Source organism: Balaenoptera ricei, chromosome 16 (assembly GCF_028023285.1).
Source record: "Balaenoptera ricei isolate mBalRic1 chromosome 16, mBalRic1.hap2, whole genome shotgun sequence".
Taxonomy (NCBI): Eukaryota; Metazoa; Chordata; class Mammalia; order Artiodactyla; family Balaenopteridae; genus Balaenoptera; species Balaenoptera ricei.
The window spans coordinates 1006759-1033335 of NC_082654.1; the positions used below are offsets into that span (position 1 = coordinate 1006759).

At 61.2% G+C, this 26577-nt stretch overlaps 1 protein-coding gene and 1 long non-coding RNA gene across 15 annotated transcripts in view; one reads left to right on the forward strand and one right to left on the reverse strand.

Annotated features, from left to right (window-relative positions):
• PWWP2B (PWWP domain containing 2B) overlaps positions 1–8286 on the reverse strand; it is a 30827-nt gene extending 22541 nt beyond the window's left edge. For 11 of the 12 annotated variants that reach the window (XM_059900094.1, XM_059900092.1, XM_059900083.1 and 8 more), the window contains exon 1: positions 8144–8286. In XM_059900094.1, coding sequence (XP_059756077.1) covers positions 8144–8268 — 125 coding nt within the window. In that variant the 5' untranslated portion in view covers positions 8269–8286. Of the gene's footprint in view, positions 1–1022; positions 1230–8143 lie in introns of all 12 variants that reach the window. The other variant, XM_059900093.1, reaches the window with a different exon arrangement.
• Positions 7590–26491, forward strand: LOC132350704 (uncharacterized). 3 transcript variants are annotated; one of them, XR_009497990.1, is made up of 3 exons: positions 7590–7752; positions 12732–13332; positions 24941–26491. It is a non-coding gene; the product is annotated as an uncharacterized LOC132350704 (long non-coding RNA). The 3 variants fall into 3 exon arrangements; XR_009497989.1 differs by lacking the exon at positions 7590–7752 and adding an exon at positions 9575–12003; XR_009497988.1 differs by lacking the exon at positions 7590–7752 and adding an exon at positions 9575–11041.
• Positions 26492–26577: the final 86 nt, after the last annotated feature.

Here is a 26577-nt window from a genome sequence, read left to right on the forward strand (position 1 = left end):
GGCACTGAGCATCCACACCTCACTTCGTGGCAACAGGGGGGACGCGGGCTTGAAGCTGGAGGCCTCCCAGGACCCGGTGCAGGCCTGGGGCCCAGGAAGCCTGGGGACGGGCCTGACCTGGCCTGCGGGGGGCCGGCTGCCGTGTGGCCAGTGGCCCTCGCTCACAGGCCTCACCCACTCAGGCCCCTCCTCCCTGAGGGAAGCACTCCCAGAGGGAAGACCCCACGTGTGTCCCTGGGAGGACCCCCAGTCCCAGGACAGCCCATAGGACCGGGGTCCCGGGTGCTGGACGTGTGTCTGGGGGTGGGGGCCGCTCGTGGCCAGGCCCAGCAAGGACAGGGGTCAGCCACCAAACCAGAGCCCCGGGCCTGGGAGTGAGCCTGCTCCCTCCTGAATGCTGAGTTGGGCCCACCTGTTCCCACGGCTCTCAGGTGAGGGTGTCACTCAGGCCGCCCCTGCCCACCACGACCTGGAAGGACCACCCCTCCTGCCAGCACCCCCGGCCCCTTCCCTGAGGACCTCCAGCTCCAGGACAGAGTTGGCCAGGCGGCACCGATAAGGCCACGTGACCCATGGGAAGGGGCCAGAGAAAGCAGGAGGCCCCCCTCCCGCGAGGACCCACAGCTGAGCCTGAGCGTGTGGCCGGCACCTCCGGGGCCCCCCAGCCGGGACTCTCTCCCCGGGAAGCTCGGGGCCAGCAGCCTCCACTCAGGTGTCCCGGCATCAAATGGCTTGGGAGTAGCGCCCTTCTAGAGCCAATGACCGTCACCGCCAGGCCCCGCGCTGGGAATGTGGGGAAGTCACATCTGATCAGCAAGCTGCTCTCTGAGCCACAGGAAAGCACAAGTAAGGAAAGCCAAGCCCAAACAGGCTACACCTTCCTTTGGCGGTGACACACATAACTTTAAACACATGCGATTTAATTTGTAAGACTGCTTTAGCTAAAAGCTGTTAGTTTTCACTTTTAAGCACAGAACAGACTTTGAGCCAAGTTAAGAGAAACGAGGATTAGAATATTGTACCTCAGTGTCTCCCTCCCTTGTGTAATTCAATCAGAGTAGAAAAGGTAAGTGAGCTTTGCTGTTTCTCAAAGAAGTCATTTCTCAAAAATGACTTCTTCATCTACAGGGTCCAGCAAACCAGGGCCACAGCCACCTGCCCTCTGCTTGGCCATGGAGGATGCAGCTCATTCAGACGGCTGACCTGTGACCTGTGACCTGTGACCATGACTGAGGGAGAAGAGGGGAGGGGGAGGGGTACAGAAAGAGAGAGAGAAAGAGAGATGGCAGTAGGGCCAGCCTGGGGGGGAGCGTCCAGCCACGGGCCAGCAGTAGGGGACTTGGCCCCCTGTGAGGTGGGATTCTGCGCTGGGTGGGGGGCAGCCCTTGCGATCCCTCCCCTCCCCCCTCCTCCCCTCCCCCCTCCCCATCACCCATGGGCATGTGGCTCTTCAAGGGCCCCTCTCCCTGGAAGGACCAAGCCGTTCCCACCCGACTCGCACCCACTGCGGCCCCCGCAGCCACAGGCCCCCACGTCCTAGCCGACCAATGGCGACAACAAGAACCACAGACCACGTCTGTCAGCGGTGGCCGCACGCGGGGTGCGTCTCACGGCTCCTGCAGCCACCACGGGAAGCAGGCGTGTATGATTTCCACCAGGATGGGCGGAGACTTTCAGGGGTGGGAAAGGGGGCCCCAGGATCATGCCCTGACTGTCGGCCGCCCTCTCACCAGCCCCAGGTTGGGCACTGGGCACAGAGGCTCCACACCCCATGGCCCCCAGGCCAAGTCAGCCACCAGGTTTTGTAAGTCAGGTGTGACTGGCACACAGCCGCGCCCACTGCCCGCGCAGGGCCCCTGCGGCACTGCTGAGCACCTGTGACAGACACCGCATGGCCACCAGCCCTTCACGGAAAAAGTCTGCCTGTGTCCAGGTGTGGGCGACAAGCCCCCACCCAGGGGCGTGACAGGCTGGTGTGTCACCAAACCTCACCCGAGTCCCAGGCATCAGAGTGGGCCCTGGACCCCACACCTGGCTCATTCCCTTCAACAAGCCCCTCGTGGGCATTCAGAACAGGTTGAGAATTTGGCAAACTAAACCCAGGCACATGCATGCAAGCATGCATCCACACACGTGTGCACACACATGACCCAGGGGGCCCACACACCAGGCTAGATCCACACATCTGGGGCTGGAGGGTTGCTCCCAAGGCCTCCCCAAAACCCACTTCCTGCCCACCATTCACAGGCACCCAGGCCATGAACTGGGGGCTCACTCCGACACCCCCCTCTCATCTGCACCCCGCCCCACCTTCCCAGGCCCCTGGGCTGTCACCCCGCTGGGACTCAGCCCGTATCCCCTCCTCGGGCTCTGCTCCTCACCCTCCAGCAGCCCGCCTGTGCTGGTGCAGAGCCCCTCCTGCCAGCTGGGGCCTGGGGACCCCAGGAGCAGGACCCCTGGGCAGCCCCTTTCCCGTCATCCCCCACCCCCCAACCCAGCTGCCTTCCAGGACCCTCCTAGGCTTGGACTGTGCCCTCGGCCAGCCGGCCCGGGGGGCTCTGCAGTCTTCTCGGCCACCTCTCTGCACACACAGGCTGGGGACAGGTGGCCCCGAAGACTCTGCAGCTGTGGCCCATTCAGGGAGCTTTTTGCCCCACTGATCACACACAACCCTCAGGGGGTCTCTGCATGTTCAGGACGGCCAGAGACCCAGGCCCTGACCTGAGCCACAGCACTAAGCTGTGGGCCCCTGGGTGGGCTGGGCCTGCACCCACCAGACACAGACAGGGTCTGGCAGTCGACACCGCCCTACCCAGGCAGATCAAACTGGGAGGCAGCCTTGGCTGTGAGCAGTGCCCTGGTATGCATGCCCCCTCTGCCCACGGGGCTGTGGGCTGCAGCCTAGAGGGGGAGGTTCCTTGCAGACGGCCCAGTGGAATGGCACCGCGGCTGCCACGGCGGGCCCCGTGACTCGGACACTTCCTTCCCAGAGCTGCCGCCCTGCCCAGGCCACACCCACGCCTGCCGGTGGGTAAACAGGGCCAGCGGGACCCTGGCTGCCGGCCTGCAGACCAGAGCAGGTCCTCTCTCTACAGCCCCGTGAGGCGCCGTCATCACCATTCCCATTTCTCGGATGGGACAGTGAAGCTGAGGGAGACCAGGGAGACCAGCGGGTCGGGGGACAGGCGGGGTCCGTGCTCGTGCCCCAGCTCTGCTGCCTCTGGGCGCGGGGATGGCACCAGCCAAGGCCACTCTCTCTGGGAAGGACCTCAGCAACCTGTCCGCCGAGGGGTGCCTGCTGGACCCCCAGGCACAAGGCGTGGCCCGACTGAGGCCTGTGGGTTGACCACGGGGCCGGGCCCCTCGGAGAAGCCGGGCTGTGCCCACGTGGGCCTACACCCAGGGACAGAGGCCCTGGCCGGCCTGGCAGAGCCCCACACGTGATACTGCAGGGCCCTGGCAGGCATAGGGCTGGGGTGGCCCTGGAGCCAGAGAGATGGCCTGCCAGGTCTGGGGCGAGGGACCCAGATGCCCGCACTGTCCTGTCCTCTGCGGTGCGGAAGGTCTGGACTCACGGGGCCCCGCAGGGGTGACTCAGGGGCGGAGCCAGGGCCTGGCCCAGCCTCGACAGGGAGCGCAAGGCCAGCCAACGTGCCCACGCAGAAACCCGAGGCGCCCTGCGCAAACCTCAGCACCGCGTCCTTGGGGAGCTAGGGGAGGGGCAGGTGGCCTGCGGTTTGAGGAGAGGCTGGGGAGACGGAGCCCGGGCGAGGAGTTCGCACAGGGAGCTTCAGCCAGGGGGCTTACAGGGATCAGACCCCAAAGCAGAGCAGTTCTGCCCCCAAGGGAACAGGAGACAGAGTCCCCAGGGTCACCCACCGCTCTGCCCAGGTGAGGGCACGGTCACCGGCATGGATACAGGGACCCAGAGAGAAGCGGCCTGGCCTGCAGTCCTCGGTGGGACACCAGTGGCCAAGCCTCAGATCCCACATGTCCCTGGGGCTCGTCTGTGCCTCCAGCCTAGCGCCCCTCCGAGAGCAGCGGGCCTGGGGGGGCCCATGGTTAGGAGGCGCCCTGCCGCCTGCCAGAGCTCGCGCCTCCCCACCCCCCGCTCCACGCTGCACCCACCCCCGCCCTCCCAGCTCGGCAGGCCTGGAGCCCAACCGTCTCTGGTGCCCACTGGCAGCCTCTGGCCCCGGCCAGGTCCCCATCTGCCCTGGACCTTCCTTCTTCGTCCTCCCACGGGGAAAGGCCACCCCGGTGTCTTGTAAAGAGGTGAGAAGACGTGGCTCCGGAACAGAAACATCCCGGGGGCCAAAGCCCAGGGCCAGGTGCCTAGGGCAGCCTCCCGCAGCAGGTACCTTGTGGGCAGAGCCTGCAGTCAGTCCCAAGACAGGCCCGGGTCCCGAGGCGAGGCCCACCCTGCGGCTGGCCGGGCTGTACGCCCCAGCGTTGGTTTAGAAAATACACGGTGGCCGTTTCTCTATCCCAAAGCCCTGCCGACAGACGGCCGCAGGGCTGGAGCCCCGAGCGAGGGGAGGGGCAGGTGGGTGTCAGGCTGCCGTGCGGAGGTCCACCTCTGCTCAGGGAGCTGCGGAAAGCAGGATGACACGGGGAGTTGCAGCCTGGACGCCAGAGTGGCCCCTCATCCAGGGCCACACGTGGGACCCTGCCCCTCCCCCGTGGCTATCAACCTAGGGTCTCCGCCACAGCTGGCCCCCAGAGTCCTGGACCAAAGGCTGAAGAACCATCAGCATCATTCCAATAAGACTCAGGTGACTGCGTCCCTCTTCCCAGGAGCGCAAGGCCAGGCCCCCAGCCCACGCCCCCCCACCCCCTCCGTGGAGCAGCTCCGGAGACCAGCCATGCTGGCCAGGTCCAAAGCAGAGCAGGGAGTGAGGCATCTGCCCACTGGCTGCAGGTCATACCACCCTGTGATGCACTGGGCACTCTCAGTCCCTCCAGCTCCCCAAGGGCAGGGAGGACGAGCCCAGTGGGGCCTGGACAGCTGTGTCCGGGATGGGGCAGGGGCGCTCTTCTGCCCAGGGACGGGCCGTGGCTGGGATTCTTGGCCAGCTGAGTCTCCAGAAGCCTGGGCCCCAAGCCCCCCGGGCGGGTGTGGGTCCCAAAGGCCCGTACCCAACCTTTGCAGTAGAGAGGCCCCGGAGTCTTGTGTGATAACGACACCCTGGGTGACTCACGTTGGGGAAGTTTACGAAACGCGCACTTAGAGGTCAAGGCCAGAGGCTTCGGATTGGCCAGGCCGGACAGGCAGCTGGCCCTCATGCCCACTGACCGGGAGACCATCCCTTCAGCACTCGGAGACTTTGCTGTCTTTGGGCCACCCCACCTGAGGTCCTCAACCAGAGGTCCACCCCCAAATCACCCACAAGAGGCCTCCCCACCGCACCCCAGCCTGGAGAGTGGAGCTGTGGGGTCAGGGCAGGCCGGGGCCATCTGCATCGTTATGTGTCAGACGAACAGCGCCCACCGGAGATACTGGAGGACCGTGCACCACAGCAGTTATGCCAGGGACTTAAGGCCACTTCCCAGCACACAGTAGGTGCTCAATGAATGAATGTGGATGCAGGAGCCACAGGCACTCAGAGCAGCCAAGGGTCTTGCTTCAGATCACACAGCAGCCTGTCAGCAGGTTCAAAGCTCGGCACCGGCCCGGCGGCTCTGAGCGCCTGCTGGGACCTCGGCCTGGCCTCCGTGAACAGACAGACGTTCAGCCCAGAGCTCCCAGAGCACCAAGGGAGGGGTGCTGTCGCCCCAGTGCCCCCAAATTAACACTGGTTGCTGGGCACCGCTGCAGGAGAGGACCCAGGGGCCCGCGTGAACCGCCCCTCCCGGGGGACCCCTCTGTTCTCCTAGGCCCCCGGGGTCTGCCCACGAGCTCGAGAAGTGCTGACACGTGGCAGTGACTGGTCTGCTCCCGGCTGGGGCACCGCGGGCACACCGGCCTGCTGCCCTGGGACCCACAGGCCCCAGGAGGTGGGCAGGCGCCTGCAATCTGAGCCCCCAGCTGCTCTGCCCGCCTGTCAGTGCCCACACCCGGGATGGGGCCTCACTGACCGGCCCTGCCACCGTGACGTATGGGGTAGGGGGAGTGGGCCCTGAGGAGAAACCGGCCCCCGGGGAGGCAGGTCGGTGCTGCGGACCCCCGAGGCCCGAGGCCGGGCCCCTCTGCCAGAAACACCCAGGCCAGGTCGTAAGCTGCCTCTGGACCCTGTCCGACAAGCCGGCTGTAAACATGAGCGTTGCAACTCACAATATCATGGTAGAAAACTGGGATCAGGATGAAACTGGAGGTGACCCGCAGAGGGGAGGTGGGGTGGGCAGGGACAGGGGCAGCTTCAGGGCCAAGCCTCAGACACCGGAGGGGTTGGGAGAGGCCAGGTCTCTCCTCAGGCTCTCTTCAGGGACCGGGGGCGGGCGGGGGGAGCCCACTCAAGTCAGAAAGGAGAGCTGCTGGGCAGAGCTGTGCCCACCGAGGCCCAGCGCCCAGTTCTGTGGGCGGCTCCGGTTACAGCCTTATGTGGCCACGGCAGGGTTGCCGCCCACACGTCCTACAGCTGCCACTTCCCATGCTGGGATCCCAGCAGAGCCTGCTTCCTTCCACGAGGGGGTGGGGAAGCGGGTGGGGCGGTGCAGATCTCCACAGCAGGTTAGCCACGGGCTGTAGGGACGGGAGCCCTGCCTGGAGGCAGAGACCAAGGGCGGGGGGCCGGCAGCCTCTGCAGACACCCCCAGCCTCCCTTGCCCTGAGTCAGGGAGCCCAGAAAACGAGAGTGGGGGGACCTCTCCTGCCAGGGCACCTCTCAGGGAGGAAAGGCCAGGCAGGGCTGTGCAGGCAGCGCTGGGGTGCAGCCCTGCACAGACCCAGGAGCAGAGGCAGGACTAGGCCGGCGGAGGAAGTGGTGGCCACTGGTGGCAGAGGACCCTCAGCCACCCCAGGGGACAGGCTTGGCGGCTTCCAAGCGGCTATGCTACAGCCCCAGAGGGTCACTAGGTCCCACCGAGCGCTCTCTGCAGTAGCCAGCGCAGAGCAGGGCGACAGTCACCTGGGAGGCCATATGTTAAATCACATGACTTGCACATAAATGGCTCTGGCACATCTAATGAGGAGATAATGCCAGCAGAGTGGTCGTTGAAAGGTGATGGTCCTCCTACCACACCCCCGCCGCCGGCACAAAATCTGGCCTCCACTGAGGGAAAAAGTTGGGCCTTTGCAAAGGGGAGCCGTTTACTGCTCCTGGTTCAAAATAAGGCCCAGCCTGAGCCTCAAGACATTAGTGCCTGATTAATGCCTAATCATTTATCTGCGCGACAGCTCACTACCATGTGACACTGTATCCAGGAGACTCTTTCCCGCTGCAGGGATCCCTGCAGCCGGCACACAGGTGCCTCTCAGGATGGATTTGCCCCCAGGCCTGCCCAGGGACCCTTCCAGCAGAGAATCCCGGCTCCCGAAGGGAGCTCAGCACAGCTCTGAAACTTGTATCTTTTCATTCCTGTTCTGCCGAGAGCTCCTCAACCCGAAACAGTGTTTTTAAATCCCGCCGCTGGACACAACTGCTCGCTAGCAATCCTAACCACCTCAGCCCCGACTGCTCCTGGGGGGGGGGGCATTACATTACACACCGCCCCCCCCCTTGGGAGTAACTGACAGGGCAGGCGCGGCAGCGCATCTGAACCCACTGCCCCCACCCCGGCGGATGACAATTCTGAAGACAGCCGAATTCAACAGTGAGTCTGAACAAAGAAAAGTGCGTTAATTATGGCAGACGTGCGGAGTTCGGAGCCGGGCGGCGCGGCAGTGGGCGCGGGGTCTCGGGCTCCACGCGCCGCGCCCAGGCTCCGGCTCGGCGCCCACCGCCGTTCCCGCCCGGCTGCGCGGTCCCCTGCCCGAAAAGTCGCGACGACTTTGAGAACCACTTTTCCCCCCCGAGTGGCGGCCGCGCTCGCGCACCCCGAACCCGGGGCTGGAGAAACCGAAAGCGGGCGCCGGCGCCACGCTGCCCCGCCCCGGAGCAGTCCCGGCCCTGGGCCAGCGCGCGCGCTGGGCGGGGGGGGGGGGGGGGGTGTCCCGAGGGGATTCCGGGGGCGTCCCGGGGCCCGCGCCCCCGCCCCCGCTCACTTTTTCGTGCAGTCCAGCAGGATCCCGGCGAAGCTGCGCTCGCCGCAGCTCACGGTGACCAGCAGCGCGCCGTTGACGACCTGCTCCACCCGCACGGGCAGCCGGCAGCCGGCCCGCGGCTCCATGCTCCGCGTCCCGGCCCGGCCCCCGCCCCGCGCCGGGTCAGCCCCGCGCGTGACGCCGCCCGCCGGCCGCCTGACGTCACAAAGCTCCGCTCGGGGCGGCCTCCGCGAGCGGGCCGGGGGCGCCGGGAGGGGCGCGCGGGGCACCCGCGCCCACAGACGCGCGCCGGGCCGTGCGGCCTCCACACTCGGCGTGGAGACGCACTGCGGAGCCCCACCGAACGGGCAGGATGGGGCAGGATGGGGCAGGGCCGCGCTCCACCCCCGGCGACGCTGGCCGCGAGCGCCCGCGGAGAGGACCTGAGAGCCGGCGCCTGGAGAACTGCCCCGGCCCCGGCTCCAGGGACCCCTCCTCTCCAGCCGGGGGTCCACCCGGGGCGCCTGCCCCTCCCGGCTCCAGGGTGTCTTCCCCTCTCCTCGCCCCGGCCCCCCCCTCCCTTCCCGTGTCCCCGGGTTCCCCGCCTCCGGGTCTGGCGCCCGGGTGGCCACCCGGGCACTGCGGGGAGGAAGTCCCGGCGGCGCGAGCAGGAAGCCCAGCGGGGCCGGGCCGCGGAGACGCGGGGCGCCGAGGGGACACCGGCGGGCCCGCCGCAGCGGCCCAGTCTCGACCTCGCCGCCTGGGGGGGGCACTTGACGACCCCCCGTGTGCTCGGCACCTCGCTGGGTGACGAGAGGGCGCGCACTCGGCTCCGGACTACCTGCAGCGGGGTTAGGGAGGGTGATCAGTCCACAAGTCTAGGTCGCGTGACCCCGGGGAGCCGGGGAAACGTTGGGTTCCGTGCGACCCCTGGTGCGGCCGGAGGGGCCAGGGCGCCACGCGGCCAGTTCACAATGGAAAGGATTGCCTTCCTCGAGCGAGACAGGGGCTCCCCGGCGCACGCAGCCGGGCCGCTGATGGGGGGAGTGGGAGGTGGAGGGGACAAGCGGACGCCGGACCCCCGCCCGGGTCCCGCTCCCACGCGCCTTCAGCCCAGTACCAGCTCTCGACTTTCCTGAGCACTTGCGCGTCCCGCACGCGGCTCGGGTCCCCGCGGGCCGCCCCCAGGGGCCAGCCTGTTGCAGTGACCTTGCCCCGAGCGCGTCCCGGCCCGGTCCCCTGAGCCGGGCTCGCTGCGCTCGGCTGGGCACCGGAGACCGGCAGGCGGTCGGTTGTCCTGACGATCCGTCCGCCGCCGCCGGCCGGCCCCGCCCCTCCGAGCCGTCCAGGGCCCGCCCGGCTCGGACCTGCGCCGGGGCCGCAACCCCCGGCGCCGCCGCGGACAGTGGGGCCGCCGCGGCGCCGCTCGGCCTCGCCCTCCGGCGGCCGCGCCGCGCGGGGAGCCGGCTGAGAGGAGCCCAGGCGGAGCCAGGCGCCCGCGGAGACCTCGCAGGGCTCCACCGCCCAGCATTGTACAGGGCTGGGGATCAAGGCCCCATGAGCCGGAGTCCGGCCCCAAGCAGCCCCCGGGGAGGCCTGAGAGCAGAGTGAGCGCCTGTGCCCTGCAAGGCCTGGGTTCCAGCAGACACCAGACCTCCCTTGCGGAGAGAGGGACCCCACCAGGAGGCCTCGGGCACCTGACACCTCTCCAGGGTCAGCCCAGCCGCTCCCTCCCTGTGGCTGCCGGACCCCAGGGGGCCTGACTGCTGTCTGCGCCCCAGGCCTTCGCAGCCTCCTCTCTCCAGAGCTGGGCGGGGCTGACTTTGGAGCAGAAAGGCCAGGCAACAGGCACCAATGCAGGCACTGGGAGGGGGACTGGCCAGAGGCTGCCCACCTGCTCAGCACAGGCGCCAGCGTGCCGGAGGTGCCTGCTGGGCGGCGCCCTTCCTGGGCACTGGGGACACACAGCACCGGGGAGCGGGGATTCGGGTCAGCTCGGAGCTGGTGGGGGCACTACGCGTGGGCCGTGTCAGTGTGTGCACGGGGGACTGTGTGCAGGTGTGGGTGTCCAGAAAGAGGGCCCGGGGCGGCGATGCTTGGGCCAGCGGGCATCCACCAGAGGGAGAAGGGGCCCCACGAGGCTGCTTGGGCAGCACAAGTCTGGTGGCTTGTTGGCAGGGCTGGAGAGGTGGGTGTGGGAGTGCACAGAAGGGGGCCCTCCGAGAGGTGCCGGGGTTGAGGTGAGGAAGGGGGCTTCCGGGGAACTCCCAGGTATCAGCAGGAGTTGCAGTTTGCGGTGGGAGGACAGATACACCTGAGGACACGCTGGGCTTGCGGGAGCGGGGATGCAGCGGTGGGTGTGTGCTGTGGGCGGGGTTGGGGCCCGAGGACCACCCTGCAGCTCCCACGGCGGGGGCAGCGGCACCGAGCTGAGAGGGGAGAGTGCTAGTGAGAAGGGCGGCCTGCCCTTCTTTCTCTCAGCCTGGGCCCCAACCTGCTCTGTGCCTGGTACTTTTTAAGGGAGCATGGAAGCCATTTTTAAAGCCCTTTCTCCAGGAGGGAGGATATCGAAAGACGAGTCAGCTGACCGGAGATTGATTTGCATCCCAAAGGGTATCTGTTCAGGACCTCACCGGGCAGACCTGCCCACTCCCAGCCCAGCCCCACCCACTTGCTCCCTGCGGGCTTCCCCGCCTCCTTTCTGGTTTCTGGAAGGCCCGGGGAACTTCCAGACACCCAGACTAAATTGCGGATTCCTTCAGAGGGGCCTAATCAGCCCAGGGATCCTGGGTCCTGACCCCCACATGCCGCCTCCTCCTTCCTGACCCGGTGTCCCCTCCTCCAGGCCCCCTCCGGGGCCAGCCCTGTGCCGGCAGTTCAGCGAGGCCGGCAGATCCTGGAGAGAACAGCCCCAGACAGGTAGGGCCCCGGCAGCTGCCCACTGAGAGCTGCCCCCGACTGAGGGAAAACTCGGCCAGGAGCCTCTGCCTAGGTCTCCGGACTTTGGCCCTAAAGCCTTCGTTCCCTGGCTGCAGGCACACAGCCACTGCCGGGCCTACCGGGGCTGGCTAGTCTGGCCAGATGGGCAGGGTGGTGGCATGGAGGGGGCACAGGAGGCCGTCCAGCGCCGCACTAGGGTGGAGTCGGGTGGCCACGAGCTGGCAGGAGGGCAGCAGAGGTGCTCTGGGCAGTGGCTGCTCGTGTCCACCTCCCCCGGAGGTCCTGTGCTGGTTCCTGGAGGAGCCCCAGGATTCACCCCACGGCAGCCTGGCCCTCACACCCAGACTCCCTGCCGGCCCCCCAGTCTCTCAGGGTGACTCATCCACACCCCAGCTCAGCGTCCCTACTACTGCCTTCACCCACGGGAGAGCCCGTGAGCCGTGCCCGGCACCGCGGGACATAATTTTGCCTTTGTCATCCTCTGTCTCTCCCATGAGGTGGGAGACTCCCAGAGGCCTCCCTGTGACCGGAAGGAACGTTGTCACCGTCACCAGCCTGTTCTGGGTTTGCCCGGCCAGGTGGCTGGTGCCCTCCCCCCACCCCTTCCCCGGGCCTGCTCCCACTTCCTTTACTGGAGCTCTCCTCGGCGGCCTGGCAGGGGTGTCTCTTGCAGCTCAGGCCAGCTATCCCAAAGCCAGGTGCTTCTGAGATGGAACCGAGAGTGCCTGGTCACAGGGGAACCGCAGGCCAGAGCCATGGGTCAGAAACCACGGTTTCTCCAGAGCCAGTGCCCAGAGCGCAAGGATGTGAGAGCCGGGGTGGGCCCCGGTGCTCGGCCCAGGCCACCTCAGGGCGCATCTCAGGCCCGGCTGCTGCTGGGAGGGAGAAGAGTGGGGCCCGGATGAGGGCGTTGATTTCACTAAGCACCGGGCAATGAGTCTGTAAGAATTCGCTGCTCTCATCCTTCTCCCCATTGCCACTGTCACCACCATCATCACCACCATCATCACCAACATCACCACCATCACCAACATCACCAACCATCACCACCATCACCATCATCACCATCATCACCACCATCATCACCATCACCAACAGTCACCACCATCACCATCATCACCATCACCATCATCACCACCGTCACCAGCACCATCATCACCACCGTCACCGCCATCACCATCATCACCACCGTCACCAGCACCACCATCATCACCACCGTCACCACCACCACCAGCACAGTTCTCCCCTGTAGCTGGGCTGTCTTCCGTGCAGCATCTGCCCCCCACTGGTACTGAGCCTGGGCCAGTGGAGATGCTGAACGGCCCTGGTAGGGGGTCTGGTGCCTCCTAGAGGGCTTTCCCATAACTCCACCCACCCCGTAACCTGTGCCCTCCTGTGTCCTTGCCCAAGTGCCAGCTGAGGCCTGGAGGATTCAGTGCCCCAGGTCCCCCTGACCCTAACCCAGCCCAGGACTGGGGACACAGGGAGCCCAGGGCTGGGGGGCTCAGGGCTGGGGGTGGGGCAGCTCTCTACCCCCAGGGTTTGGAAAGGCCCAGAGTCGTTTCCTACTTGCTTGCCGCCCCCCCCCGCCCCAGGAAGAAATGGAGGCTGATGGTTGTGTGCTGGGGCGGGAGCTTCTCCTCTGAACGCTGCTCTCCTTGTGCCGCAGGCTGCCAGCAGCCCACCATCGGCCGTCCTTGGCCCGAAGAGGACACTGCAGTGGGACACGCAGGCTGGAAACACATGGCAACACGCAGCCCTGAGCCCCGCGAGGTCTGCTCCTTCCCTCCTGAGCACTGGGCTCCCTGCCCCATGGGGATGGCACAGACACCGAGGGGGCAGAGGGGGTGACACACTGCCGGTGCCTGAGGACACACCACTACCCCCCTTCAGCCCAGCAAGAGGGGCCCCCGCCCCCGCCAACAGGCAAGGCATCCCCGGGCCAGGATGTGTGTCCGTGTGGGGTCCGCACCCCACCTCAGGACCACCTGCGGTCACCTGGGACTCCAGCTCCACCCACAGGGCCCAGGGCCCATGTCCCAGCCACACCTCTGTGCTGCATCCTTCTGCGACATGGACAGGCCATAGGGGTCACTCCCCCGGGCTGGCTGGTGGCTGGTGCGTGGCGATTGGACGGCGCAGCCGTGGGCTTGACCGTCCACAGGCAGCTTGTGCGAAGCGACGGGGCCGCAGCCATGGACGGGGCCGGACCCTCCTGTCCTGATACTCGTTTTGGGCCCAGGACTCAGGAATCCAAGCTCACGGACCAGGTACCGGTCGGGACGCAGGGGTCTGGTGGGAGTGGGAGGATGCCCTGTGGGGCTGTGGCCGCACCCCGGCCGGCGGCAGGTCAGCTGCTGGGCCCTGCGGGGCTGTGTGCCCAGGCTGCGTCCTGGCCAAGGCGCCACCTGCAGGCGAACGTGGCTCACAGCACGAGGCCGCCGGGCTGCTGACTCCAGGACCAGGTCCCGGGCGGGGCGCCCGCCGTTACTGCCTGCGGTCCACACGTCTCCAGGCCAGCCCCCGCCCTCCCAGCACGGTCCCTGCCACCCAGGGTTTCGGCCTTTACCTGGGGGGGGGGGGCGGCTCTTCCTCCCTCCCCCCGCCCAAGGCTGTCTGGCAGGAGAGAGGTCCCAGGAGCACCCATGTGGGCAGTCAGGCATGGCAGGGGTGACTTAGCGGTTAAGGAAGGAGAAGACAAAGCAGGAGAGGGGAGACGGAGTGGAGACAGGTGACCCGTGACGGGGACGGAGGCCGTCCCCCACCCGGACACCCCAATTCCACCCGGGACAAAGCACGCCCCCACCCCACATACTCTGAATCCACTGGGGGAGCAGGGCCACCCCCTGCCAGCGGCCCAAGCACCTTCCGAGCAGGGGTCCAGGTGGGTCCCCCGAGCAAGCTCAGAACAAGTGCGGTGAGCGATCGTGCCAGAATCAGGTCGTGTAGAATGAGGACGTTACCCAACAGCCTGTTCGCGGGAGCAGCAGTGAAAAAATAAACAGATGAACGGCTTGAGGAGGGGAAGGGGGTCCGAGGGAGGTGGCCTCCGCCCTGGGCTCCCACCCTCAGACGGGGGCTGACCTCCAGGGACAGCGGGCTTTGGGTTCCCCAGGACCCCCCGGGCGAGAAATCGGTGTTGGGGACACCAGGCCGGGATCTGGGGGCCTGGTCCAACCCTGCCTCTCTCCAACCAAGAGGCCCAGAGGAGCCGAGAAGGCTGCCGGAGCCCACACCTGAGGCCGGGAAGCGCGGCGGGGGCGGCAGCAGCTGGTGCGGGAGGGCCTGGACCCAGAGCGCTGGCCCCAAAGGTGTGGGCCCCGACCTGACCCCGTGTCAGGGGGCCAGCATCCCAGGAGACTGACCGACTCAGGGAGCCCGTGCCAGCGAGACCACCGGAGGAGGGGCCAAGCCCAGTGCCCTCCACCAGACTTCCAGAGCTGAAAAGCGAACACTCTCCCAGCGGAATTTCCGTCAGTAAGCTGATGGGGAGAACAGTCACGCTGAGATGCAGAGAGTAAACGTGGAAGATATTTCAGGAAGAAACGTCTCTGAGCAGCGAGCATAGAGAAGGAAGTATCAGCTGGGGACAGAGTCAGGAGGGCCGACCAATGAGCAGAAGGGTCCGGAGACAGAAGGGGACAGGAGGAGGGGACAGGAGAAGGGGGGTGGGCCTTCCGGGAAGAGAAGCTTCCCGGCGCCCGCCAGGCCGGGCGGGGGTCCCTGGCTTCCGGGCAGGGCTGGTGATGGGGCCCCCCGTGAAGACGGACAGACGCGGGACCCGTGGACCGGGCTGTGCCTCTGGAGAGTGGAGGCTGGAGGTCCGCTCGGCGCACCGGTGTCCACTCCGGAGGCGGCCCCCACGGCCACTGCCTGCCCAGGGCGGAGGACGGGCTCGGAGGGGACGCGACCACCTTCCCCACAGGAGCAGAGCAGGTGTGAGGCAGGGAGAACCCAACAACCGGGAACCGGAACAGGGACCTCGAGGCAAAGCAGAAACGGCGCGGAGCCACGGGGCCCATCTGGACATCTGGGCGGCTACGTGGACGTCAGCCCAGCTGCGGACGCGGCACTGACACGCCACGTAGAGGCCCTCTCGCAGCGGCCCCTCCTGGGGGGACACCCACAGGAGCAGCAGATGGGAGCGCGGGGTCTCGGCACAGCCGAGGGGCGGGGGCTGCGGCCTGCTGCTCGGTGAGTTTGGGCGGCCCTGTGATTGAGTCCACGCAGGGCACACGGAGGAAGCGTGCTGTGCTGGTTCATGGCCCGAGCCTCGGCCAGGCCTGGGGACCCCTGCTCTGCACCTGCCGGGCCCCGGGCGGCCGTGGAAGAGGGCGAGGCAGCTGCCACGGAGGCCACGCGGAGGGACCGCGGGCAGCGGAGGGCACAGACCACAGCGGGGAGAGAACCAGCCCAGAGAGCCCCGGCAACCCAAGCCAAGAGCAACCACACACGCTTGCTGTACAGCAGACCGCGAGCCGGCCCCATGCTGCCGGCAGCCTCTGTGATCTCTGCCTTGGGGTCTCCCAGCTGCCGCAGGAGCAGACCCCCTAGTCCCACCCCGAAGTCAAACTCCCCTCATTCCAACCTTTTAAAAACATCACTCTGCTCTAAGAATGATTCTTAGAAACAGTGTATGGGTAAAAGTCAAAGATTGTTACATTGTGTATTTTTTAAAAAGGCCAATAGAACAATTCAGTATTAGCAAGTTCAACGTGATGGCTGATACACTTGATTTTATTCCTTCCATCTTTATATTTGTTTGTTTTGCTGGTTTGCTATTCACTCCGTTTTTCACCCTGTTCATCTGAAGTTCCCTGTACTCTGCATTCTGTTAGGAGTTACGATCCTTTTACCTTCTCTGTTAATTTTGGAAAATTAGACGTGTATTTTCCTCCCTGCATCCCCTGGCCCTGCATGTTTCCTTCCCTTCCCTCTCTGCTGCCCCAGATAAAATTTTAAAAATAATTTTAAAATTTTTAAAAATTTGCTTACTTTATCAGAGAACAGCAAAGGAAGAATAAAAGAACAAAAATATGAGACTCATAAAACAAATAGCAAGATGGGAGACTTAAAATCAACCATATGAATGTAAGGGGACTGAACACTCTAATTAAAAGACAAAGATTGTCAGGCTAGAGAAAGGAAGGAAGACCCAAGTATATGATATTTACATAAGGCGTACTTTACACATAAAAACACAGAAAGATTGAAGTAAAAGGATGGAAGATGTATCAGTAAACGCTAACTGGAACAGTGGTGGTATGCCTATATTAACATCAGACAAAACAGACCTTAAAGGCAAGAAGTATGGAACAAGAGATAAAGAAATATTTCCTACTGATAAAAAGGTTAATTCAACAGGAAGACACAACAACCCTAAATGTGTAGGCATCTAATAACAGTTCGGAACCACATACAGCAGCCGCTGACACAGCTAAAGGGAGACATACATGAGGCCACAACCGTGGCTGGAAATGGTATCCAGCTGAGAGGACAAGATGAACCGACCTGGAGGATGCAGATCTGAGCAACACGGTCAATCAGCCTGACGGGACACACAGCGCTACATCCGACAGCACTACATCCAAGTAGATTCTTGTCAAGTCACACGGAACGTTTCCCAGAGGCAGTCGTACGGCAGCCATGAAGCAAGTCTTCACACATTTCCCAGGACCGGACTCACAGGGAACCAGACCCCCAGCCCAGTGAGCCTTCAGACAGCACGGCCCTACCCATGGCCCGACTGAACCAGAAATGCCAGCCGAGCCGCTCCCAATCCTGACCCTCAGAAGCTGGGAGAGACAACAAATATTTATTATTATTACACAATGTTAATATAATAATATATACTAATACATAATATAATTATTTATAATTCTTTATTGTTATTTATCTACTTCTCCAGCTGCTTTGTTCTGGAGTAACTTGTTAACGCAGCAACAGGTAACTAACACATCTTCTAGCTTCCTGAGTTGGGAGCCCAGGGTATGGATTTTACATATTTCTTCCTTTCTGACATATGCATTTGAAAGTGGTGAAGTTCCCTCTAAGCACTGATTAAACCCAAAGAAAACAGAAAAAGAAGGGGAAGACCAGGAATTGATGATACAGAAAACACAACAGAAACTCGACAAAGCCAACAGTGGTTGTTCGAAAAGATTAACAAAATTGATGAATCCCTAGCAAGATTAAGGAAAACGGAACAACATCAGTAATGAGAAAGGGAACATTGTTACAGGTCCTAAGTGACTGAGAAAATATGAGGATATTATGAAGAAGTTTATGCTGATAAACCTGACAACTTGAATGAAATGGAAAAACTCATTGAAAAACATGTCTACCAAAGAAGTTGACACAAAAAGAAATAGAAAATCTGAATTATTCTACATCTGTTAAAGAAATCGAATCAAAGATCTTTTCAAGATCAGGCCCTTATTTCACATCTAATCAGGCGTTCGGCACAAGAGACCAAGTCGGGCCGACTCTGGGTGAGAGCCCGGGGGCCTGGGACGGGGCCTGGCGGTGCTGCAGGGCCAGGGGAGGGGCAGCGCCCAGGGATGGGGAGCGGCACCCCCGGGGCGGGAGGAGGGCACTCCTGCCTCCCCAGCAAAGACGGTCCCACGGGACCTCGGACCCCACCGCAGTCAGTCGTGAAAGCTTGATCCCCGCTGTGAGCAGGGTCAGGGGGCACAGGTGCCGACACCACGTTCTGCAGCCTGACGGGCTGGAAACGGACGCCACGCGGTGGTCACCGTATTCTCCTCTTAATGCAGCTCAGACCTCCTGCAGCCTCAGAATAGGCAGCACATATGGGGACCCGTAAACCTCACGCCCCACACAGGGGTGACCCTGGGAAGGCAGCGAGCCGCCGGCCTGTTTTCCAGGTGTACCAGTGATACTCTGTCATTAGTATCTGCAAACTTTTTCAGGTTCTTAATACTTCGTGTTAAAAAATATATTCTGAGGCTGTGACAAAGTCGGGCCAAGCGAAAGGCTTCGGGGGAGCTGTACATTGATGGCTTCTGTTCAAGGTCGACCTCGGTTTTAGTTCCATTGCCTCATCCTGCAGCCTCCTGGCCTTGGGGAGAAAGGAAGGGGTCAGGTGGGGATGGCGCCGGGCGACGGGCGGTACCTGTCGCCTGGGCCCAGAGCCGCCCTCCCGAGGGGGAGCCCCCCCAGCGCGCCTCACCCCCTCTTCTCACCCCGATCCATCAGCTGGGCCAGAAAACGGTGAGACGGAGAACGAGGGGGACCAGGTGGCCTGAGCGAAAGGAGTGGGCCCTCCCGCCAGTCCGAGGGCAGGTGTGTCTCTGCGCAGGGGCCTCCCTTCCTCCCCATCCCCCCAGGGGGCCGTGTCCTCCGCACTCCCCTCCCTCCCCTCGCCGCCCCCTCAGCTCTGTCTCCCTGGGGCATAACCTGGATCCCCACCTCCAGCCCAGGCACGCCTGAGACCCCTACACCGCCTCGTCCCCCAAGATAGACCTGCCACAATCTTGGGTTAAACTGACATCAGAGCCTGTGTCGTGAGGCCCAGGGAAGCCTCTGCTGCTGGCCCGCTGAGTAGCCACTGCTTCCGGTTTCCTTCCTGCAGAGATGTGTACTCTGTGAGCTGACTGCTCCTTTAAAAACATCCACTTAGCTCTCCACGCCCATCCTGTCCTGGGGTCGTCCAAGCAGTACAAGTCCTCAATATCCTCCCCTGAGCTGGGGATCAGGCCCTGGACCCGCCTGGCCCCCCTGCAGACCCTCGGGCTGGGCTCCTCCTCCGGGGTCTCTTCCCCGTCTTGGGAGGACACGCCCGCTCTTCCAGCTCCAGAGGGAAGGGAAGGGACATCCCCGAGTCTCCGCGCGGCGCCTGGCCCAGCCTCTGCACGTGCCCTGTCCCTCCCTGGGGGCTCCAGGACCTCGGAGCCTGTTTGGGATGGTCTGGGCCCGCGGCCGCCTGGCAGCCTGGAAACAGCCTGAAGCTCCCTGGGTTCCCCGTGAGTTTCTAGAGCATCTCGGAGGTCAGGCCTCTCCGGTCGACCCTAGGGTCTGACTCATCTCTGCTTTCCATCCCTCCTTTTGTCTTTGTTTTACTTCCTGGGGGATTTGCTCGACCTCATCTGTTGATTTAGGCTTTTTAATTTTTAGGGATTTTGGCTGTATTTTTCACTTAACTCCGAGTTCTCAGCTACCTGAGTGCCCACCTTTGTAACAGCTTGTTTCCATCACTGCCCAGAGGACTTCAATTCGTCTGCACGTTTCCAGTCGGCCGTTTTGGTCCCTCCCTCGAGCGCCCAGTGTCCCGGCTCCCACCCACTCAAGGAGTAGGCACTGAAACGCCGTACCCACTGGGCCGCGGCCCTGCTGGTCAGCAGGACGGGGGCAGGGGGGCCCACGAGCCAGGGTTCTGAGGGTACTTGTCTCCGCCAGTTTTCTTCGGAGGCCCCTTCCCGCTCTCAACGGGGGAGAGCAGGCGCCCGGCCTGATCCTCACGGCTCTCGCGCTCAGGAAGGCATCGCGTGCCGCCTGCCTTCCGCGGGGCTCCTCCTTGCTCAACCTCTGAGGGTCCAGCCCCCGCGCGTCCTGCTGGGTGGGCAGGGGAGCTGAGCAGGGTGGTGAGGGCGCTGCGGACCTTCCACCCTCAGCCTCTCCAGGCCTGAGTCTGTGGGCCCCGTGGAACCAGCCATCTCGCTTCCTGCCAGCCTCCTTCTCAGAGGCCCTCGTGTCACACCAGCAGGTGGCTTTCTTCCTCCAGAACCAAGCTGGCCTGTGAATGGTTAGGTTACAGGCTCAGCGGCTGGAACAAAGGCCAGACAGGGAGGCTGAACCAGGTGTGGCGGTTTATCTGAGGGCCGCTGTCAGCGTGGGGACGTTACTCTGCCCCTCACTCCACACTCTCAACCTCAGGGTCTGGGATGGCTGCCCCAGCTCCCACCATCGCCTGTGCATTCCAGCACGGGGAGGGGAGGACAAGCTCAGGAAGTTCATACACACGTCTATGTCTGTTCTCGTCCTGTTGGCCAGACCGTAGTCACAGGCCGTCGCGTACGCTGCAAGGGGTGTTGGGAAACGTGGCCTCTAGCGGGCGGCCCGTGCTCTGTTCGTGATTATGGGAGGAGCTGGCCTCTCCTCTCCCTTTCCTTTGTGCTGAGGAGCTGCATCACTTTGCTCCTCTCCTGTTGTCTGGGGGGGCCGCAGGGCGGACTGGACATTAACCCACGAGAAAAGGGGCCACGCGCACCTGGAGGGAGAGCCTGCCGGGCATCAGCTGGCCCTCTCACCGGATGCAGACATCCTGGCCTTCCAACCTGATGCGAGCTCCTGGCCGAGGGGCCCACCTTCTCCCACCGGTGGTGCATCACACGCTGCCGAGACTGTCTTGTGAACCGTGTGCGTGGCTCTCGGGCACCCACACTTCACATGGGACTTTATTTCTGTAGTTTTCACCCCCCGCCAGAGGGGACATTTGCTACAACTGATGAGCCCAGGCTGACACATCACCACCCAAGCCCACAGTTGGCCTTAGGGTTCACTCCTAGTGTTGGACATTCCGTGGGTTTGCACAAATGTGTAATGACACGTCTCCGTCCTCACAGTGTCATACAGAGCCGTTTCACTGCCCTAAGCACCCTCTGTGCTCCGCCTGTTCATCCCTCCCTCCCCCCAACCCCTGGCAATCCCTGGTCTCTTTACTGTCTCCATAGTTCTGCCTCTCCCAGAATGTCATAGAGTTGGAATCATTCAGTAGGCAGCGTTTTCAGAAGCCTCATACAATGCTTCTTTCACTTTGTAATGAGCGTTTAAAGTTTCTCCCTGTCTTTCATGGCCTCTTAGCTCACTTCTTTGTACGCTGAATAATATTCCATTGTCTGGATGGACCACAGTTTATCAATCCATTCACCTACGGAAGGACATCTTGGTTGCTTCCAAGTTTTGGCAGTTATGAATGAAGCTGCTATAAACATTTGTGTGCAGGTTTCTGTGCGGACATGAGTTTTCAACTCCCATGGGTAAACACTAAGGAGCACCACTGCTGGACTGTATGCTAAGAGTACACTTAATTTTGTAAGAAACCGTCGCACTGTCTCCAAGGTGGCTGCACTGTTCTGCGTTCCCGCCGGTGGCGAACGAGAGTCCCTGCTTCTCAGTCTCACGGGCACCTGGTGTTGGCGGTGTCTGCGTTACAGCCACTCTAACAGGTGTGCCGTGCCAGCTCCTTGTTGCTTTAATTTGCATTTCCTAATGAAGTATTTTGTTCAGCATTTTTTCATAAGCATATTTAACATCTATGTATCTTCTCTGGCAAGGTGTCTGTTCAGATCTGTGGCCCATTATTTAATTGGGTTGTTTGCTTTCTTATTGTTGAGTTTTTAAGAGTTCTTTGCATATTTTGGACAACAGTGCTTTATCAGATATGTCTTTTGCAAATATTTCCTCCTGTCTTATTCTTGACAGTGTCCTGCACAGAACAGAATTTTTAAATTTCAGTGAAGTCCACTTACCAATTTTTTCTTTCATCCCTTGATGTTCTATGTAAAAAGGCGTCACCAACTCAAGGTCATCTAGGTTTTCTCCTATGTTGTCTTCTAGGAGCTTTATATTTTTGCATTTTACATTTAGGTCTGTGACCCATTTTTTACAGCTTTATTGAGGTATAATTTATGTACAAAAACTGTACATATTCAATGTACACAGGCTGGTAAGAGTGATCCACTTCTAGTTAATATTTGTGAAGGGTATAAGGTCTGTGTCTAGATTCATTTTTCTGCATGTGGATGTCCGGGTGGCCCAGCACCAGCTGTTGAAAACACTCTCTTTGCTCCGTTTTATTACCTTTGCTCGTGTGTCAAAGATCAGTTGACTGTATTTGTGTGGGTCCATTTCTGGGCTCTCTCTTCTGTTCCATTGATATATTCGTCTCTTCTTTCACCAGCACCACACTGTCTTGATAACTGTAACTTTATAGAAAGTCTTTTTATTTTATTTATTTTATTTTATTTATTTATTTTTGGCTGCATTGGGTTTTCGTTGCTGCAAGTGGGCTTTCTCTAGTTGTGGCGAGTGGGGGCTACTCTTCGTGTAGTGCACGGGTTTCTCATTGCGGTGGCTTCTCCTGTTGCGTAGCACAGGCTCTAGGTGCACGGGCTTTAGCAGTTGCAGCACGCGGGCTTCAGTATTTGTGGGTCGTGGGCTCTAGAGCGCGGGCTCAGTAGTTGTGGCTCACGGGCTTAGTTGCTCCGCGGCATGTGGGATCTTCCCGGACCAGGGCTTGAACCCGTGTCCCCTGCATTGGGAGTGCGGAGTCTTAACCACTGCGCCACCAGGGAAGTCCCTATAGAAAGTCTTGAAGTTGAGTAGTGTCAGTCCTCTTTGTTCTTCTGACTTGTGTTGGCTATTTTGGGTCTTTTGCCTCTCCACATAAACTTTAGAATCAGTTTGTCAATATCCACAAAATAACTTGCTGGGATTTTGACTGGGATTAAGTTGAATCTATGGATCAAGTTGGGAAGAACTGACATCTTGACAATACTGAGTCTTCCTATCCATGAACATGGACCATCTCTCCATTTATTTATTCTTCTTTAGTTTCCTTCATCAGAGTTTTGTAGTTTTCCTCATATAGATTTTGTGCACATTTTATTAGATTTATACCTAGCACCATTTTTTGGGTGCTAATATAAGTGGTATTGTGTTTTTAATCTTAAATTCCACTTGTTCATTGCTGGTATATGGTAAGCAATGGACTTTTATATATTAACCTTGTATCCTGCAACCTTGTTATAATTGTTTACTAGTTCCAGGAACTTTTGGGGTCAATTCTTTGGGATATTGTACACAGACAATCATGCCACCTAAGAACAAAGATGCTGAGGAGAAACAGTGAGAGGGGACACCCCTGCCTTGTTACTGACTTTGGGTGAAAGCGTCTAGTTTCTCACCATTAAGGATGATGTTAGTGTAGAGTCTCTGTGGATGTCCTTTAACAAGATGAGGAAGCTCCCCTCCATTCCCAATTTGCTGAGAGTTTTTTTTATCATGAATGGGTGTTCGATTTTGTCAAATGCTTTTTTTTTTTTTTGCATCTACTGATACAATCATATGATTTTTCTTCTTTAGCCTGTGGATGTGATGCATCATGTAAACTGACTTTCAGATGCTGAACCAGCCTTGCATGTCTGGGATACATTCCACTTGGTCGTTCGTAATTCTTTTTATACGTTGTTGGATTTGACTTGCTCGTATTTTGTTGAGGGTTTTTGCATCTTTGTTCATGAGAGAGACTGGTTTGTAGTTTTCCTTTCATGTAATGCCCTTGCTTTTGGTACTGGGGCGATGCTGGCTTCATAGAATGAGTTACAAAGTATTTCTTCTGCTTCTGTCCGCTGGAAGGGAGTTGATACAATTTCTTCCTTAAATGTTCGGAAGACTTCACCAGTGAACCCACTGGAAAACTTATTATTGATTCAATTCCACTAATATGTATCAGTCTATTCACATTGTCTGTTTCTTCTCCTGTGGCTTTTGGCTGATGGTGTCTTTCAAAGAATTGACTCATTTCATATAGGTTATGAAATCTGTGAGCACAGAGTTGTTCCCAACACCAAACAGACTTTGGAGTCTCTAATCTGAAGCAGTGCGATGAGACACAGCTGTTCAGAAGCCCTAAGAGGTAGGGTTTGGGGTGTCCAAGAATGAGGTTACTCCCGTCAATGACAGATCTGGAGAGAATAAAGGTTCCTCTGAAGGCAGGTGAATTCCTCAGGGCTGGGAAGGAAAAGGGTCTGAGAAGAGGGGCAGAGTCTGAGCAGGGTGGGGTCTCTACGAAGCGCCCCAGCCCCTGCCTGTGTTCCTTCCCTCCCCCTCACCCCTGTGGGCCCCAAGAGAGGGGACAACAGTGACAGAGCCCTCGGTGGGTGCAGGTGGATGCTGCTGGCCCTCGGGCAGCAGAGCCGGGAGGGGGGCTCCGGGCCACGGCGCCGGGGTGAGACACGCGGCTCGGAACAGGCCCACGGGCTGGGGCCTGGGTGCTGGGAGGGCAGGCAGGTGTTCCTGCGGCCGTGAGGGCGAGTGCCCGCGGGCAGCGGGGGCAGCTGACGGGGACACGCGGAGGCCTGGGTGCTCGCGGGGAGGGCGGGGGGTGGGCTGACTACACGCTGGGCGGGGCAGGAAGGTGTCTCCTCCGTCTCCATTTCACGTCAACCCACGTGGCTGGGTTAGCCGCAGGCGCAGACCTGTGATGCTTCCCCGATTTCCAGGGGTGAGGGAGGAATGAGCCCTCTGCCATCCACAGGTCACAGCATGATGACCTTCCCCCAGGCCCTCAAACCAGAGCTGGTGCCCGTGGTGGGAGCAGTGCCAGGGCCCAGGGCAGGCGGGTCCCCCCACCCCGAGCCCCCCAGTTCACTTCAGCTCTGGCCTCTGAGCCCGTGGAGGTGCCTCCCCGCGGTGGGCCTGGTGCAGACGGGGGCGGCGGGAAGGCGGGGAGGGCAGCGCGGAGCCCCCTCGGTCATTCCCGGGGCGGACGCTGGGTCGGCAGGAGGCTGAGGGCACAGCGCCCGGCGTCAGGGCAGTGTCAGCACAGGAGGACGAGGGCTCGCCAGGACCCTGAGCAGCCGCTGTCCCGGGGGGCGGCGTTCTAGGGGTCGAGTGGACGCGGCGGGAGTGAGAGCTGGAAAGTGGCGGCATTGCGGCTCTCCCGCTCTTTGGCCCTGAGTGTACCTGGACCTGCAGGAGGGGCCCAGGGCATGCCGGGGGTGAGGTGGGGGGCGCGGAAGAGATGCATCTGCAGGGGGAGGTCGGAGGGCGCCGCGTCCAGCAGAACAGAATCAGACCCGGTACCAACCTCATTTCCTGAGTTGATTGCAATGATTTCTCTTTGCTTTGTTTCAGTTTCCCAGGCGAATGCATCGGTATTTTCTCATTACCTATCAGGTCAGTGGCAAAGGGAATCTTGGACGCCACCTGGAAACGCAGCGAGACGGTTTCAGGAATCCGGGAATACACAGCCGCTAACACCAAGACGGCTTCGGGTGCAGCACACTCGTGCCCCACACGCTGGGGTCCCCGACCCTTGGCCTGGGCTGACCGGCGGTGCAGGGTGAGGCCAGAGCGCAGGACACGGGGCAGGTGGACGGCTGCTCAGCGGCCCGGGGGTGCCAGCGCAACAGACAGAAACACACTCTCCAGGGGCCCCGCGCCTCTCGTACAGCCCTGTGTTAAATCACTAAGTCAAGCTAACACACGAGGGCTCACACCTGACTAATAAAGTGGGGAAAGCAGAAAAAGCCTCGCTGTCGGAAAACCTGAATGACACAACAAACTGACACCAACAAACTGAAAACGTGCAAGAAGTAACTCAGTGCTGGCTTTTCTGCTACAGAAAGACCGCTGCGACTCCGAGTGAGAAGGAGGGCCTCCTGCACGCATGTGGGCACAGCTGGAGCTTAGGTGTGTCCCGCTAACTAGCCCCCTACCCCCATGCCCGGCGCCCAAGGCCAGGCAAGCTCCGATGCTCTCAGGGACCCTGCGAGCTCCAGAGGGCTACCGTCCAGCACCTCCTGCAGGATGCTTTCTCTCCCCAGCAGCTGCCACGGGTTTTACTGGGCGGAGGGGCCGTGTCCAGGGGCAGAGGAAGACAGGGTAGTTCTGTCGTGGTTCTGGAAACTCTCCATAAGAATTCACAGGCCACCTCAATTTATTTTGAAAACAACAAATTCCTTAAAACTTCTAGGTTGCAGCATTACACAAAATATGTTTAAATAGCGCTACAAATGCTAGCAAATTCCTCATTTCTAGGGCCTGCGGAAGTCACACCTGGATTTCTGGTCACCTGGACCTGGTGTGTCTCATCTGGATTTGCTCATCCACCTCCTCAAAGTGGCCCTCCGTCTCCCGCCCGATTCCCCTTTCCCTGTTCTCTATCTACCAGGTTTGCCTTTCCAGAACCTTCCTTTCCCCTCCTCCCTCCTTGGGCCACGACTGGATGTCTGGTTGGAGCCCTCCTGCGCCCTGACCTCCTCGGCTCCCACCCAGAGGCCCACCGCCCTGGGCTCCCACGCCAGGCCCCGTGCTGCCGAGGGTGCCCGACACCCTGCTGCCGGGGGTATGTCCTCACTGCTCTGCTGGGGTGCCCGGGGCTTCCTGAGAACCTGTGACCTCTGCCACGCCCCACCCCAGCCATCCCGTGGCAGCCTTGTCCTGCCCCGGGGCCCTGGTACGATTCTGCCTTCAGCGCCAGAAACTGGGGGCTGTGCGCCCATGTAACAAGGACGTGAGTGGAAACACACCAGGGCCCTCGACCAGTGCTGCCCGCTGCTGCCCCCGCCCCCGAATGGACCAGTCTGAGAACCAGACCGAGCCTGCCCTCCTCAGGAAGCTTTAGACCTGTGCTTGTACGTCTGTGTGTGGGTCAGGGCAGCACAGCTGCTGTAGGGACAGGGCGAGTGTGGGGCTGGGGAGAGGCTGGGGGGCGGGTCCGGGGGAGGCGAGGGGGGATCAGTGCAGGGCTTATCTGCCAGGTCACCTCT